This window comes from Euprymna scolopes, chromosome 34 (assembly GCF_053919585.1).
Source record: "Euprymna scolopes isolate OS-2025 chromosome 34, ASM5391958v1, whole genome shotgun sequence".
Taxonomy (NCBI): domain Eukaryota; kingdom Metazoa; phylum Mollusca; class Cephalopoda; order Sepiida; family Sepiolidae; genus Euprymna; species Euprymna scolopes.
Window position 1 is genome coordinate 20,351,060 of NC_136515.1, and position 13,119 is coordinate 20,364,178.

At 36.4% G+C, this 13,119-nt stretch overlaps 1 protein-coding gene across 1 annotated transcript in view; it reads right to left on the minus strand.

Annotated features, from left to right (window-relative positions):
* Window positions 1–8,920, minus strand: part of LOC145259115 (uncharacterized) — a 37,107-nt gene extending 28,187 nt beyond the window's left edge. Inside the window, exons 1-2 of the mRNA XM_080116783.1 lie at window positions 8,632–8,920; window positions 2,847–3,136 (exon numbers count right to left, since the gene is read on the minus strand). Coding sequence (XP_079972909.1) covers window positions 2,847–3,114 — 268 coding nt within the window. The 5' untranslated portion in view covers window positions 3,115–3,136; window positions 8,632–8,920. The remainder of the gene's footprint in view (window positions 1–2,846; window positions 3,137–8,631) is intronic.
* Window positions 8,921–13,119: the final 4,199 nt, after the last annotated feature.

Below are 13,119 nucleotides of genomic sequence, written 5' to 3' on the forward strand. Positions count from 1 at the left end.
AAGGTCTGGACTAGAGGGAGGGTCAGGAACTATCTTGATGCCCATCTTGGTCAAATAGTCTCACAACGATGGAGTATCCTTGCGACAAACTTCGTGCAAATCTTCCGCATCTTCAGTTCCTCACAAATAATTGTGTGTACAGTTCCCACACTGACATCAATTGTTTCTATCGACTCACGACAGACCTTATTCATGAAATTCTTTATTTCGCCAATCAACTCTGGTGTTCTGACTTCCTTACTCCTTCCACACCTCTCATCATCTCTCACAGACTCCCTGCCTTCCTTGAATCTCTTATGCCACTCAAAACCTGATGCTCGATTCATGCAAGATGGTCCAAAAACAGTCTGAAGCATTCTATACGTTTCTGTGGCATTTTTTTTCAAGTTTAAAACAAAATTTTATTGCCTAACGTTCTTTTAATGTGTCTTCGCGTCCAGATTGCATTTTTTTAAACTCACCAGCTGTGACAATCAGGCTTTAGTATGGTCCATTCCAATTCATGCTGTAGCTGTTCATTTGAACCTGAAATCAGAAAACACTGGCCAATCATCTCATAAGATGTATAACAATAACATACTGAATTTACAAGAGTATGCGACAATTTTAAATGCCTGTACGAAAACGTTTGGAAACTTATCAAAGGCACCTCGTATACCAGAAAGAGTTTAAGCGAAACTGAAAAAAGAAACATGGCCGACATCGGACGTGCTCTAAGGCGATGTAGAATTCCCAGTAATAAACCAATCATTATTATGGCGCAAAAAGAATAAAGCTCTTTTTGTACCCGTCGTAAACAATGGATAGGGAATGTTTAATGGGTTATCGACTCGTGGCTTTTTCTTTTGTTGATGACACAATTTTGAATGTTATCAGGAACAAGAAACGCCTTCTTTTTGTCATGATTAACATTTTTTTTAATAAGTTATGAATGATCAACAAGGAATTCGGGTAATTCACTTCCTCGATCCTCCCACCACTTTTAACGTCATCCTCACACTACTACCATTACTAAGAATATTACTACTATTCCTCACTAGTACTACTACTACTACTACTACTACTACTTCTCAATAACACTTCTTGCATCAACAGCGTTAGGAGCAAAGTGTAGTATCTATTCTGGTATATCGCACTTCTTTTCTGTTCTAAGTCAGTGAAGGAGAAATCCTTCTAAACTGAGGCATGTTTGTGTTCCAATCCAGAATGACTCTCTTTTTTTTTGGTGGGGGGGGGCTGCATTTATCCCCACCCTAAGTTGTATCTAACTCTGTCCTTGTGAGGAGGCAACTAAATAAGCACTAATATCTATCACCATTATTAGTGGCTTCCTTCAGTCTTGACAGACTATGGATACCCACTATAAGGATGCCTGTGTGTGACATCTGTGTGGCAAGAGTTGCGCAGTCTCCAACCACACCTCTCCTGAGACAAAATTGTTGCATACCAGTGACAAGTGGAGGTACAGGATGACTGAAAACAATGCCAAAATGAGCAGAGAGCACATACAGCACCTAGAATGGTCACCCATCTAGTACTAGCCAGGCTCAACGTTGCTTAACTTCGGTGATCTGACGAGAACCGGTGTATCAACGTGATTATGTCGTATACACCACTGCTACTACTATAATCGTGATGTTAAAATCATTTGATCACTCTCGGCCTTCTTGAATGACATTTATACTTTATATAAATGTTAATTTCAATTATATGCTCGCCGCAGTTCACGTTGGCCGAGTCATATGCTCCTTGTGCAGAGATGGATTCGTGGCCGGGTTCAAATCTACCGACCGGCAGTAATCGTGACTCCCTGCACTCCTGAAAGGATGAAACACAAGTGTCTGTAGGATATATATATATATATATATATATATATATATATATATATGTGTGTGTGTGTGTGTGTGTGTGTGCGCGCGCACGATCGTATGTGTGTGTGTGTGTGTGTGTGTGTGTGTGTGTGTGTGTGTGTGTGTGTGTGTGTGTGTGTGTGTGTGTAAGATCAGCAGATTTATAGCGATACACAGACGAAAACCATCTTGTTTAAATTTCACTAATATATTCCATTTCCATGACAACACACGCCGTTTACGCCGTTTACGCCGTTTACTTCCGGTACAGGTTAAATCCCCAACTGATTTTGGATTCGCATAAATTAAACTAGATGATAAATTAACAAATAAATAAATAATGAAATAAGAGTGAGTATGACGATATAATGGAGTTGACATTTTGGGCACTATTTAGGCGGCGTACTTCAGTCCGACAGGTACTGTGCCAGTTCTTGACCCCACACCTGTCGGGTTGATTGTCAAGAACGGATTCTTGATTGACACGTTCTACCTATGTCCCTAAGCAACCGAAGCAGCAAAGAGACTCATCCTTTTTTTACATAGGAGTCACCACTTATCAAGGCCGGTAGGCCACTTGAGGACAAGCAACCGAATCAGCAAGGAAACTCATCCTCCAACATTAGAAATAATGGGAGGATAGAGCTTTAAATGATATGACACAAAGTTGAGGAAGTGGGGATATCAAGCAAGCTCCCCTAAAGGAGCGGTACTCTTGCCAAGCAAATATTGCCTGAATATCTCCGTCGGCATTCCTCAGTCAGTGTGCCTCAGCAGCAAGCAATAAACTTACCCCACCCAAAAGCCAGGTAACAAGGCTTGGGGGGGGGGGGTCGACCTCCTGGATGATACCCAGTTCCTGGCCTCGCACCTGTCGGGCTGATTGTCAAGATTGGTACTTTCTACTTAGTCCCCAAGCAACCGAAACAACAAGAAGACCAACCCTGCAACATTCAAAAGAAACAGAAGGTATTTGGATTATAAAATTAGACTTACCTTCTAATGATTGGAATATTTCATCCGGGTGAAGAATCCACCAGTTTCCGGGTTTAGACACATAATTCAATCGGATCAGTAACACAATCAGAGAAATAATCCACGGACAAATTTTGGGGAAAAAATTGGTATTATTATTTTTGTTTTTGTTAATTTTAAAATTCTTCTTTTTATGCGAAATTCCATTTAAGTTCTGCAAGGGAGAGTTTGGGGTTATGTTTTGGTAAATCCCATTTTTCCGAATCTTCATCTTCCGTTGGTGCACCATGACGCCGGATAATCTGAGAAACCTAAAATATTGATCAGGATTAAATATTAAAATCGGTAAAAAAAAAAATGAAAATTTGCAACATAAATAAATATTTTCTGCGAATCATTGAAGATATAGGATTACATTTAATTAAATTAAATAAGTATTGTTGCAGGTTTTTGTTTTCTGTGATATAAGTGTTGTTTGAATTTGATTTAAAAAAAAAATAGAATACGTCAAGTTGTTTATGCTTAAAAATAAACGCACATTTTTATAAATAACCTAATATTTGTTTGTTTAAAATCCAATTTTTGGCGATCATAACGTCTTCTTTAGGATTTCGAACAGTTTTGAGAGGTTTTTTTTTCTTTCCCTCGTAATATAATGTTATGAGCAGAGAAATAAAGTCTGTGTTAAAAAAATGAAAACTGTTCAAAATCCTGAAGAAGACACTACGTCGTCGAAAAATTTGATTTTAAAAAATAAATATTTGTTTATTTTTTAATCAGTGTTGTATATTGGCTTCTAAACGTAAACAAACTTACATATTTCTATTTAAACAATTATTTTTTTTATTAAATTATAATTAAATCAAATAAAAGTAACTGTCTGTTTGTTCATCTGGCTGTAATACCACCTGCTACCTTGCTCGAAAATATCGCCGACCCCAAAATTGCGTGCCCTGGAGTTCTTCTCCTCAGTCTTTCGTTTTCACAAATATAAAAAATTAAAATAAAACAACACACAGAAAGCACTACACCTATATAAAAGGTACGTCCAATGAGGAGTACTGTTGCCACATCTGGGAAGGAGCTGCCAGAAAGACTAATCCTGCCTTGACAAATAAAATTTACTCTAGGATAGAGATAAAAAAATAATTTTAAAAACTAACAATAACAATAGAAAATAAACAAATAAATAAATAAATAAAATAAATAAATAAACATGCATATACATAAACTATCACACACACACACACACACACACACACACACACACACATATATATATATATATATATATATATATATATATATATATATGCCGGTGTCCCTCAGGGATCCATCCTGGGCCCAACTCTTTTCCTGATCTACATTAATGATCTTCCAAATCATATCCTTACATCATTTGTAGACATTTATGCTGACGACACTACCATTTATGGTACCACATCTAAGACAGTAAACGACCAAGTTCTCTCCAATTCTCTCTCCTCTGATCTTGAGCACGTAGTACAATGGGGAAAGGAGTGGCTGGTTACTTTTAATGCATCTAAAACCAAGCTTCTCTCTTTACATCATCAACATTCTAATCCACATTTGTCATCAATTGAAATGAATGGCTCTCATCTTCAGGAGGCCTCAAGTTTTGACAAGCTTCTGGGCTTGACCATTACTTCTGGTCTTAAATGGAACACGTATATCAAATCTGTTGCCAAGGCCGCTGGAAAAATGGTGGGATCTTTCTATCGATCCGGTAGATATCTCACTGCTGATGCTATTCTCTATCTATATATGAGCCAGGTACATCCAAGGATGGAATACTGTTGCCACATCTGGGCAGGAGCTGCTAGAAAGGACTTGTCCTGCCTTGATAGAGTTCAAAATAGACTTCGTAGCCTCGTAGGAGATGTCCTTTTCTCCTCCCTGCAACCTCTATCTCACAGAAGAGATGTTGCGAGTTTGTCTCTGATGTATCGTTATTTTCATGGAAAGTGTTCAACTGAGCTTCAATCTATGGTCCCCCCTCGCCAAACTTTCACAAGAAATACCCGTCTAGCTGTAAACACTATCAATAATTTCCCCCACTCTTTATCTGTACCTAAACCTAAACGTAGATTCCATGAACAAAGCTTCTTTCTTAGAACTGCACGCCTGTGGAATTGTCTTCCGTTTTCCTGCTTTCCGGCTGACTACAATATGGTTGTGTTCAAGTCTAAAGTTAATAAGTTCTTGATGAGCCGTTCCATATAAGTTATCAAATTTACCAAATTTTCATTACTAATTATTACTATATTGACCAATTTCTACTGTACACTCTTTAACCCTTATCCTTGAGTGGCCTCTGGGCCTTGATAATGTGGTGATGCCCATGTAAAAAAAAAAAAAAAAAAAAAAAAACTAGCATATAAAAAAACAAAAAAAACATTTAACCTAGATTTAAAATAGGTTAGGACACTAGATATCTACGCTTCATAGCACACACAAAGGAACGGGTCAACCGGAGGTCAACTGGGCCTTTGTCCTGTAAGTGCATGCTCATTGGCTGATAGGAAGGGTGCGGTGGATACTAGAAAGCTGATTAGCTAACTAAAAACTCAATAGAAGGTGCGTATATAAAAACGCGAGACAACCACAAAATTCTCGCATAAGCCTGATGAATCCTAGCGTGGATGAAATGCGGAATATTCTGTGTAACTTAATTGCCATATATATTTCATAACTTCCTATCTACTACTATATAGTATAACCCCAGGATATGGTAGCCCTAGGATACATTTTTTTTTCAGGTTACGATGTGAAATACATTTTTCTGGCCCATGGTTACGGTATTTGCCCCGCCTTACGGTGTTATTTATATTATTTGATTATACACATGTGTATTATACACTCTGCTGTATTTTGTTACTAATTTCTAATGCCGTATCCCGCGGTGATACTGTATGATTTTGTATGTGTGAGTTCGTTCCCCACGGACCCCGAAACGGTAGGGCCGATTTTTATTAAATTTCATACAATTCTTGTTTATATATCTGCCAGTGTTCTTAGATAGAATCTGTACCCCGTGTTGTTATCGATAAGTATTGATAATCGATAATCGAAAAAATTCGATGGAAGAAGGAACAGGCGATTTCGACAAAAGTTAACACCTTACACAGCCTAACATCACAAGAAGTGTTATTACTACAGAAGCAGAAACCCCCGGCATATAAAATCAACAGTAGGTTCTTTGATATGACAGGAGTGCATTCGAAATGAATGCTTCTGTTTAGAGCACAATTAAACTATGATACTTGACTTTTGTCTTTTAAACTTTAATTTAAGCCATTATATATGAAAAATAAAATAATTTAATAACATTAACAGTAGGTTCTCTACAGTGCAATGTAAACTACTATGTATTGTGGACTAAGTCACTGCGGAAAGGCATGTGAAGGCTTCCTCTCGGTGCACAGCAATAGATCTTCTCCAACTAGAGCAGGCAATCAATCGATTTTATTAAAAGAATGGGTGATTTCACCGATTTCGATGACAATAAAAGTATTACAATTACATTCGTTGATCCCCATTCAATTCTGGGAACTCCCTGCTAGTAATAAATAAATAATAAAGATTCTTATTATTTTTCCGTAAATCATTATCAAAAATTCATCGATTCGAACACCGGAGCACATACGCTTGACGTGAAGACTCGTATATTGAATCTGTGTATAACATCACATTTATTTAGTCAAATAAATATAGTTATTAATACAATTTCCATTCAGCCATTAGGCCATGTTTGTTTTGGAGTATGGAAAGGGTCGAATGCCATTCTTTTTCATAACAAAAGTTTGGATTACTCTTAGATTCTTCCACCAAAATATCACTCCATGTAGGTTAGCCTCTAAATAGGAGGTAGAGCTAAGTAGGGGCATGAAAAAAAATCAGGATGGAATATGAAGATGGATTGTGTCCTTCAAGATACAAACAATATTTTGAGGTGGCCGAGGGCAAAATAAATATAGGGAGTTCGCATCTTTACACTCTCTAGTGCCAAAAAATAAAACAGAACCTCATTTATTCTTCTTTTTAAATAAATTCTAAGGGGTAGGTTTCGTAGAACCCAGAACTGCTTAGGGAGGGAACACGCGAGTGTACCTGGTTTCTCAACAAATGCATAAGCTAGTGTCATGCACCCATCTTCTATCGAACTTTATACGATGTAATCATTTCCAATCGCATCTGATTTTAACTTTAAGCTGATGTTTAAAGTAAACGACCAGATCGTGATCGGAAATAGATTCAACGTTATGTAACTCACGTCACTAGTTTCGCTACGGTAGCAAATTTTGTAGGAAGTTTGTTCTTTGCCTAGTGTAATGCCTGGCGTTGTCTACTGCGGAATCTGAAATACTCGAAAGATTCAAAATACCTCCCCCTCCCCCTCCCCCCCCCCAAAACCGACTGGGTGAAGAATGAATTGTTTGCAATGTGTGTGTTTTAGCATTAAATTAGCCTAAAACGAATTAATATGCAATAAACAACAAAATAAGAATTCTCGCTAGACATACATTGCATTTACAGACATGAATTATTTTTAATGAAATACAGTTCGAAAATCTGTCAGAAACAATTATGTTTTACCCATTCTTTTATGATCTCTTTGAAAGAAAAAAATAATATTCAACAGAAATTATTAGCTTTTAAATTATCGTAAATACCGATTCTGGGCATTTAAGTAAATGACCAACTAAAGATGGCTACTTTGCTCAGAACAAATATTTACGCAAACTTTAAAAGATAATAACCTCTACTTATTAAATATGGTAATTTCGTATTTTCTCATCCAAAATGGTGGACGATTGCGGCGTCAATCAATCGCCTGCTATATGGTTAAATTTCGTTAAATTTCGTTATATTTCAGAACCATTTAAAAAATCAATTTACTATTAAAAATATTCCTGTTTTGAATTTTATTATGAAAAAAATCAATGTGTTTATTTAATGTATCCGAAATATAACGAAATATAATGAAATATAACCCTAGCAGACGATTAATTTAACGCCGCAGTTGCCCGCCATTTGGGGCAAGAAACTACAAAATGATCTTAAATATTTTAGCTCAAATAGATCACAAATGGACGAGTAAAATAAAATAAATAGTTTTTGACTAATTTTTCCAACTGTATTTCCTTTAAAATAATTTTTCTCAGTAATAGTAAATACTAGATTGTTTTCCCGTTAAAACCGTGTACAAAAGTTATAGCCCGTTGACTTAGAATGTGTGCTTTATGTCAAATTGATGGGTGATATGGTTAAATGTGTTCTCATTTTTGCATTAAATACTAATCTCTATTCATCCCTAACTGTGCATTGGACGAATACCATAACATTTAGTTCGCTGCACCTCATCATAACATACAAATACAACATTTCAGTCAGATTGGCACAGAAGTTTCCGAGAAATTTTCTAAAATAAATACTGTATTGTAGCGACTAATCCCTACTTATTTCTACTTGTGCATTGAACGGATATCATAATACTTAGTTCGCTGCAACTTATTATAACAAAGGTTCATACAAAATTTCAATCAGATCGGCTCAGAAGTTTCCGAGAAAACTTCTAGAATAAATGCCATATTGTGGCGATTAATCCCTTAACATAGAATCGAACGGATACCATAATACTTAATTCACCGCATTTTGTTATAACAAAGGCCTGTACAAAATTTCATTAGATCGGACCAATAGTTTCCGAGAAAAAGTTGGACAGACTAAGAGAAGTATAATATAGATGACCGAGTTTTGTCAAAAAACATTTTCGTTTACTTACCTTAAGTTGTTGTAAATTCCAGAAGAAAATATTTCTCATTTCTTATTTCTTTTTGCGTGTTATTTGTTTTCATTTTGCACCTGACAAGAGATTCCGGATGTATCCACACGAGCTCCGTCGTACTTCAAGCAATATAAACACTGACCGTACCCACAAATGGTTAATTTTCTCAGAACGACCTGTTTCTACACTGAGAGAAATTCTAGAATGCTGTTCGCAAAACAATGAAACTTAAGGAAGAGCCGAACAGGAAAATGACAAATACATGACCCGTTTTTCTTCTATTAATCTAAAAAAAAAAAAAAAAAGAAAAGAAAAGATAAATGTGTGTTTTGTTGCTTTTATTATTATTATGGGAATTATTTTTATTCATTCTTTTTAGATTTATGTATTTATCTAGCATTGTTCATGCCAGAAACGACATTCTGTCGACCGGTCAGTCAGGTTAGGAATGCTAAACCGTGACCTTCGTAAAGAGAATACCTGTTTACTGAGTCAGGTGTATCTCCTGACGTCAAAATGGTTGGTGCTAACACTAATAAACAAGGCGCTACAAAGAGAACGGTTGGATGCAATATTGGACTTATGTCTAAAATTATTTTCTCTTTGATCTGATATTCTGTTTGTATTTATAAAAAGGATGCTGGTGTTTCTGTTCATGTCGTTTTCAAGATGGAAGTCTGATAGGGAGTTGAATGGGGAACTAAAATAAACTCATTTTTACTAAAAGACTGGCGCAGTGGATAGAGACGTTGAATCTGTACAGTTCCAGGTGGACATTTTCTGAAGATAGCGGTCTCAATCCTACTCAAATCTGGTCAAAACGGGGTAAGACGTCAACAACCATGGAAGGCAGCAATTCTGAAGATCCGGCATTCCTATCCTGTCGCGATTAACCACCTGACGAAGGCCACATAAATAGTTGGCCGAAATGTCGTGAAAGAACAATTATAAAAGATGAGGATAATTATCCGCAAATAAATAAATAAAATCTAAAAATCACGTTTTAGCATAGGAAAAAAGTTAAGGATTTATGCTGACGTCCATGCATAATAAAATGAAAATAAATGAAACATTGAAAGAATAAAAAGGGTCACCAGTTGGCAAGTGCTAACTAAAAACGTGAACAGAGTTTTGTAAATGAAGAATTGAAAAAAAAAGAATCATCATAATAAAAGATTTTTATATCTCCAATCTCATAGGAATATAACAGTGATTTTCAGTCACTAGATGTTTGGTGAAGAAAGTTAAGTGAATATTAGTCATAATAGTGTGAATAATATGCGTATGTAAGTAATATACGTATATGAGTATTTGGCAGCGTAGCGTTGTGTATGTGTGTTGGTTTACCTTGTTCTTGTTAGCATGTGTGTAGCTGTGAGTAGCAATCTGTTTTTGTTCGCCTGACTTTTGCTAGTGTGTAGGACTGTGTGTGCGAGATAAAGAAGGTTTGTATGCAAGTCATTGAAAATTTCTTTTCACCCCTTGCCTCCACCCTTCCAAAGAACTGTTTGAGACAGTTTGAAGGGCTTCAAGATGATTGAGAAAGCAAGAAACGGAAAAAAGGAAAAAAAAGGGATATGATAAAAATCCAATGGGAAGGATGGTAAAATCCAGAACAGGAAAAATCCGAAATGGGTCTGTTGGAAAATCATTGGTAATTCATGAGAAAACACACACACACACACACACACACACACACATATATATATATATATATATATATATATATATATATATATATATATATATATATATATATGCAGATTTGTTGTTCATCTTTTAGACGATAATACGGTTAACTGGCGTCTTCATCTTGACGCTCTATTTTTCTTAGGAAAATCGCCCTTATTTTTTATTTGGACGTAAACAAATAATATTTTTATTTATTTATTTATTTATTTAAATAGTAATCTACATATATGCATGTTTCGAGACCCTACCTCTCTTCAGCGTAGTTTGACTGTTTCTAGAGATCGAACCACACACACACACACACACACACACACACACACACACACACACACACACACACACACACACATACACACACATATATCAATACGAAAAATATATAAATGCTTATATCTTTTCTGTATTTATTTCCTATGTGTTGACGTGGAGAAATACAAAAAGTATTTTGAAAAAAAAACGAGAATGTTTTCTTTCAAAAGCCCAAATTTTCGACCGATCCTTCGGTCTTCCTCAGTGTGAATCTATATATTTAAATGAGTGGGTCACCAACAATTGTTAACCTTTTTATATACTTTTTTTTTATTATTTGATATTTTCATTTTTCCAATTATTGAAATATGTTTAACGCGTTTCGAACGATTTTTTTTTAACGATTTTTACGTCCATAAGAAATTTTGTGGAAAACGGCGATTTGGGAAAGCCATTCCGAGAATAAGTGCTCTTCCCAAGAAGATCTTAAAAAATCGCTCAAAACGCGTTAAACCTATTTCAAAAATTGGAAAAAATGAAGATATCAAATAATAAAACAAGTATATGAAAAGCTTAACAATTGTTGGTGACCCACTCATTTAAATATATATTTTTTCTCTCTGTCCATCTGTCTGTCTGTCTGTCGGTTGGTCGGTCGGTCGGTCGGTTTGTCTGTCTGTTTGTCTCCATATTTTCAAACTCTATCTCCTATCTCCTCCGAAACTAAAAGTCGCAGAGCAACGCTAGGGGAATCAAATGATTGGATTTTTAACGGGCCGTTCTTTTATGGATCTTTAGCAGGTTAAAATAGTTTTTAAGGGGTCAAAAATGGGTCAAAATGGAAAAAAAATCGTTAAACATTTTGTACATTTGTGACATGATGCGGACCGAGCGATGCCGAGTAACCCTGCTAGTCGACACGAATTCAGAGGAATTCGCACGGCTGAATTTTAATGATGATGATGATGATGATGGTTTGATGTTGTTTTAAACAGAAATGTCTATGGGATTTTTTCAGAAAGAAAAAAATAATAATTGTTCTTATCTTATTGCTATTGTATATCCGTTAACAACGAAAAGGTTGTTTTTAGACCCTCTGTTGAGCGATATGAAGAAATCCAGAGATTCTTAAGCTGACAGCTTGGGGTGGGAATCGGGGGTGAGTGGTCGCCGCCAGGCATTCTTCGACCTGGAGGTGACTAATAGCTCCTAATTACATGATAAGTGAACACCTCAGTGCAATGAGGGTTAAAAATGGGGATAGATAAAGCCGAAAGGAGGAGTAGAAATGAGGGAAACAGAGAGAGGGAGGAAATTCAAAAGAGGAAAAAGGAAAGGGAGTACAAATTAATAGGATAAAAGAAGAGAGGGAGAGGAAAGAAAGAAAGAATAACTCCAAAAAGGTGGAAGGAGGAAGGACTGATTTGATAAAAACAAGACACTTGGCTAATTGGGGTCTCTTTTCGCTGATCCCTTTCCGTGGACTGACGGTAGATGAAGAACGGAGAACTTGGTAAAAGAAACAAAACTACCAGCCCCCTAAGTTGCATGACTAGGCCAGTGTGTAACTATTATTTGTAAAGTCAAAGACAATAATCAATTCTATGTTAAGAAAAACCAATTAAGTTTTGACTTTCTTTTCTTTGATTGGAACGCCGTTGTGAATGCAATATATTTCTCCGATAGCCCAGGTGACGGTTGGAAGCTGATTTGAAAGCAGAACCGGAGAGCGACCGACGACGACGGCGAAGACGAATTCGACCACTAGACGAAACCACGGGTAACGCCACAGGTATCGACTACGGGTGCATTTCAATCACGAACCTATGCACCTGAGCTGAGCTGCACTGGAGGGGTTACACATTCATCTAAGTTTATTTTTAATTTTTAATTTTTAATGGGTTTATATGCGTGTGACGTTAGTACAGTGGTAACGTCACCAGCTTTGAAGTCTACAGTTTCGGTTTCGATTCTAACTGATGGCACGTAAGTACTTTTTTTTACTTTTGAAATCACGACTCTATAAATAATTATAGATCGTCATCTAGACAAATTAAAATATCATATTCAAGCGTATTTTACGCCCGGGCAAAGCCCGCTAGTATATATATATATATATATATATATATATATATATATATATATATATATATATATATATATATATATGGGGTGGCGAGGGCTTCCGTAAGCCGTGGTGAAGGAAACCTTTCTAGGAGAAGCAAATCTCTGATTTTAAAAAAAACAATAAAGCGGGAGATCAGTACCTGCATTAAGCTGGTTTGCAGTTCAACTTGTTGCTGGCTATCTTGCTCTTGCTTGTTGCTGGATCTCAACATTTTGAACCGAGAGAGAGAGAGAGAGAGAGAGAGAGAGAGAGACTTAGCTGTCGTACAAAGCTAAGACTCTGTAACATCATCTGTGTATAGATACTCCCTCAGACATTTGTCTATTAAAATGGTCCTATGGCGATGGAAGTCATTTTTGGGCTCATGGACTTTAAGTGTCTGAGGGATTGGCACTTGTCTGACAAGAAGTTGCAAT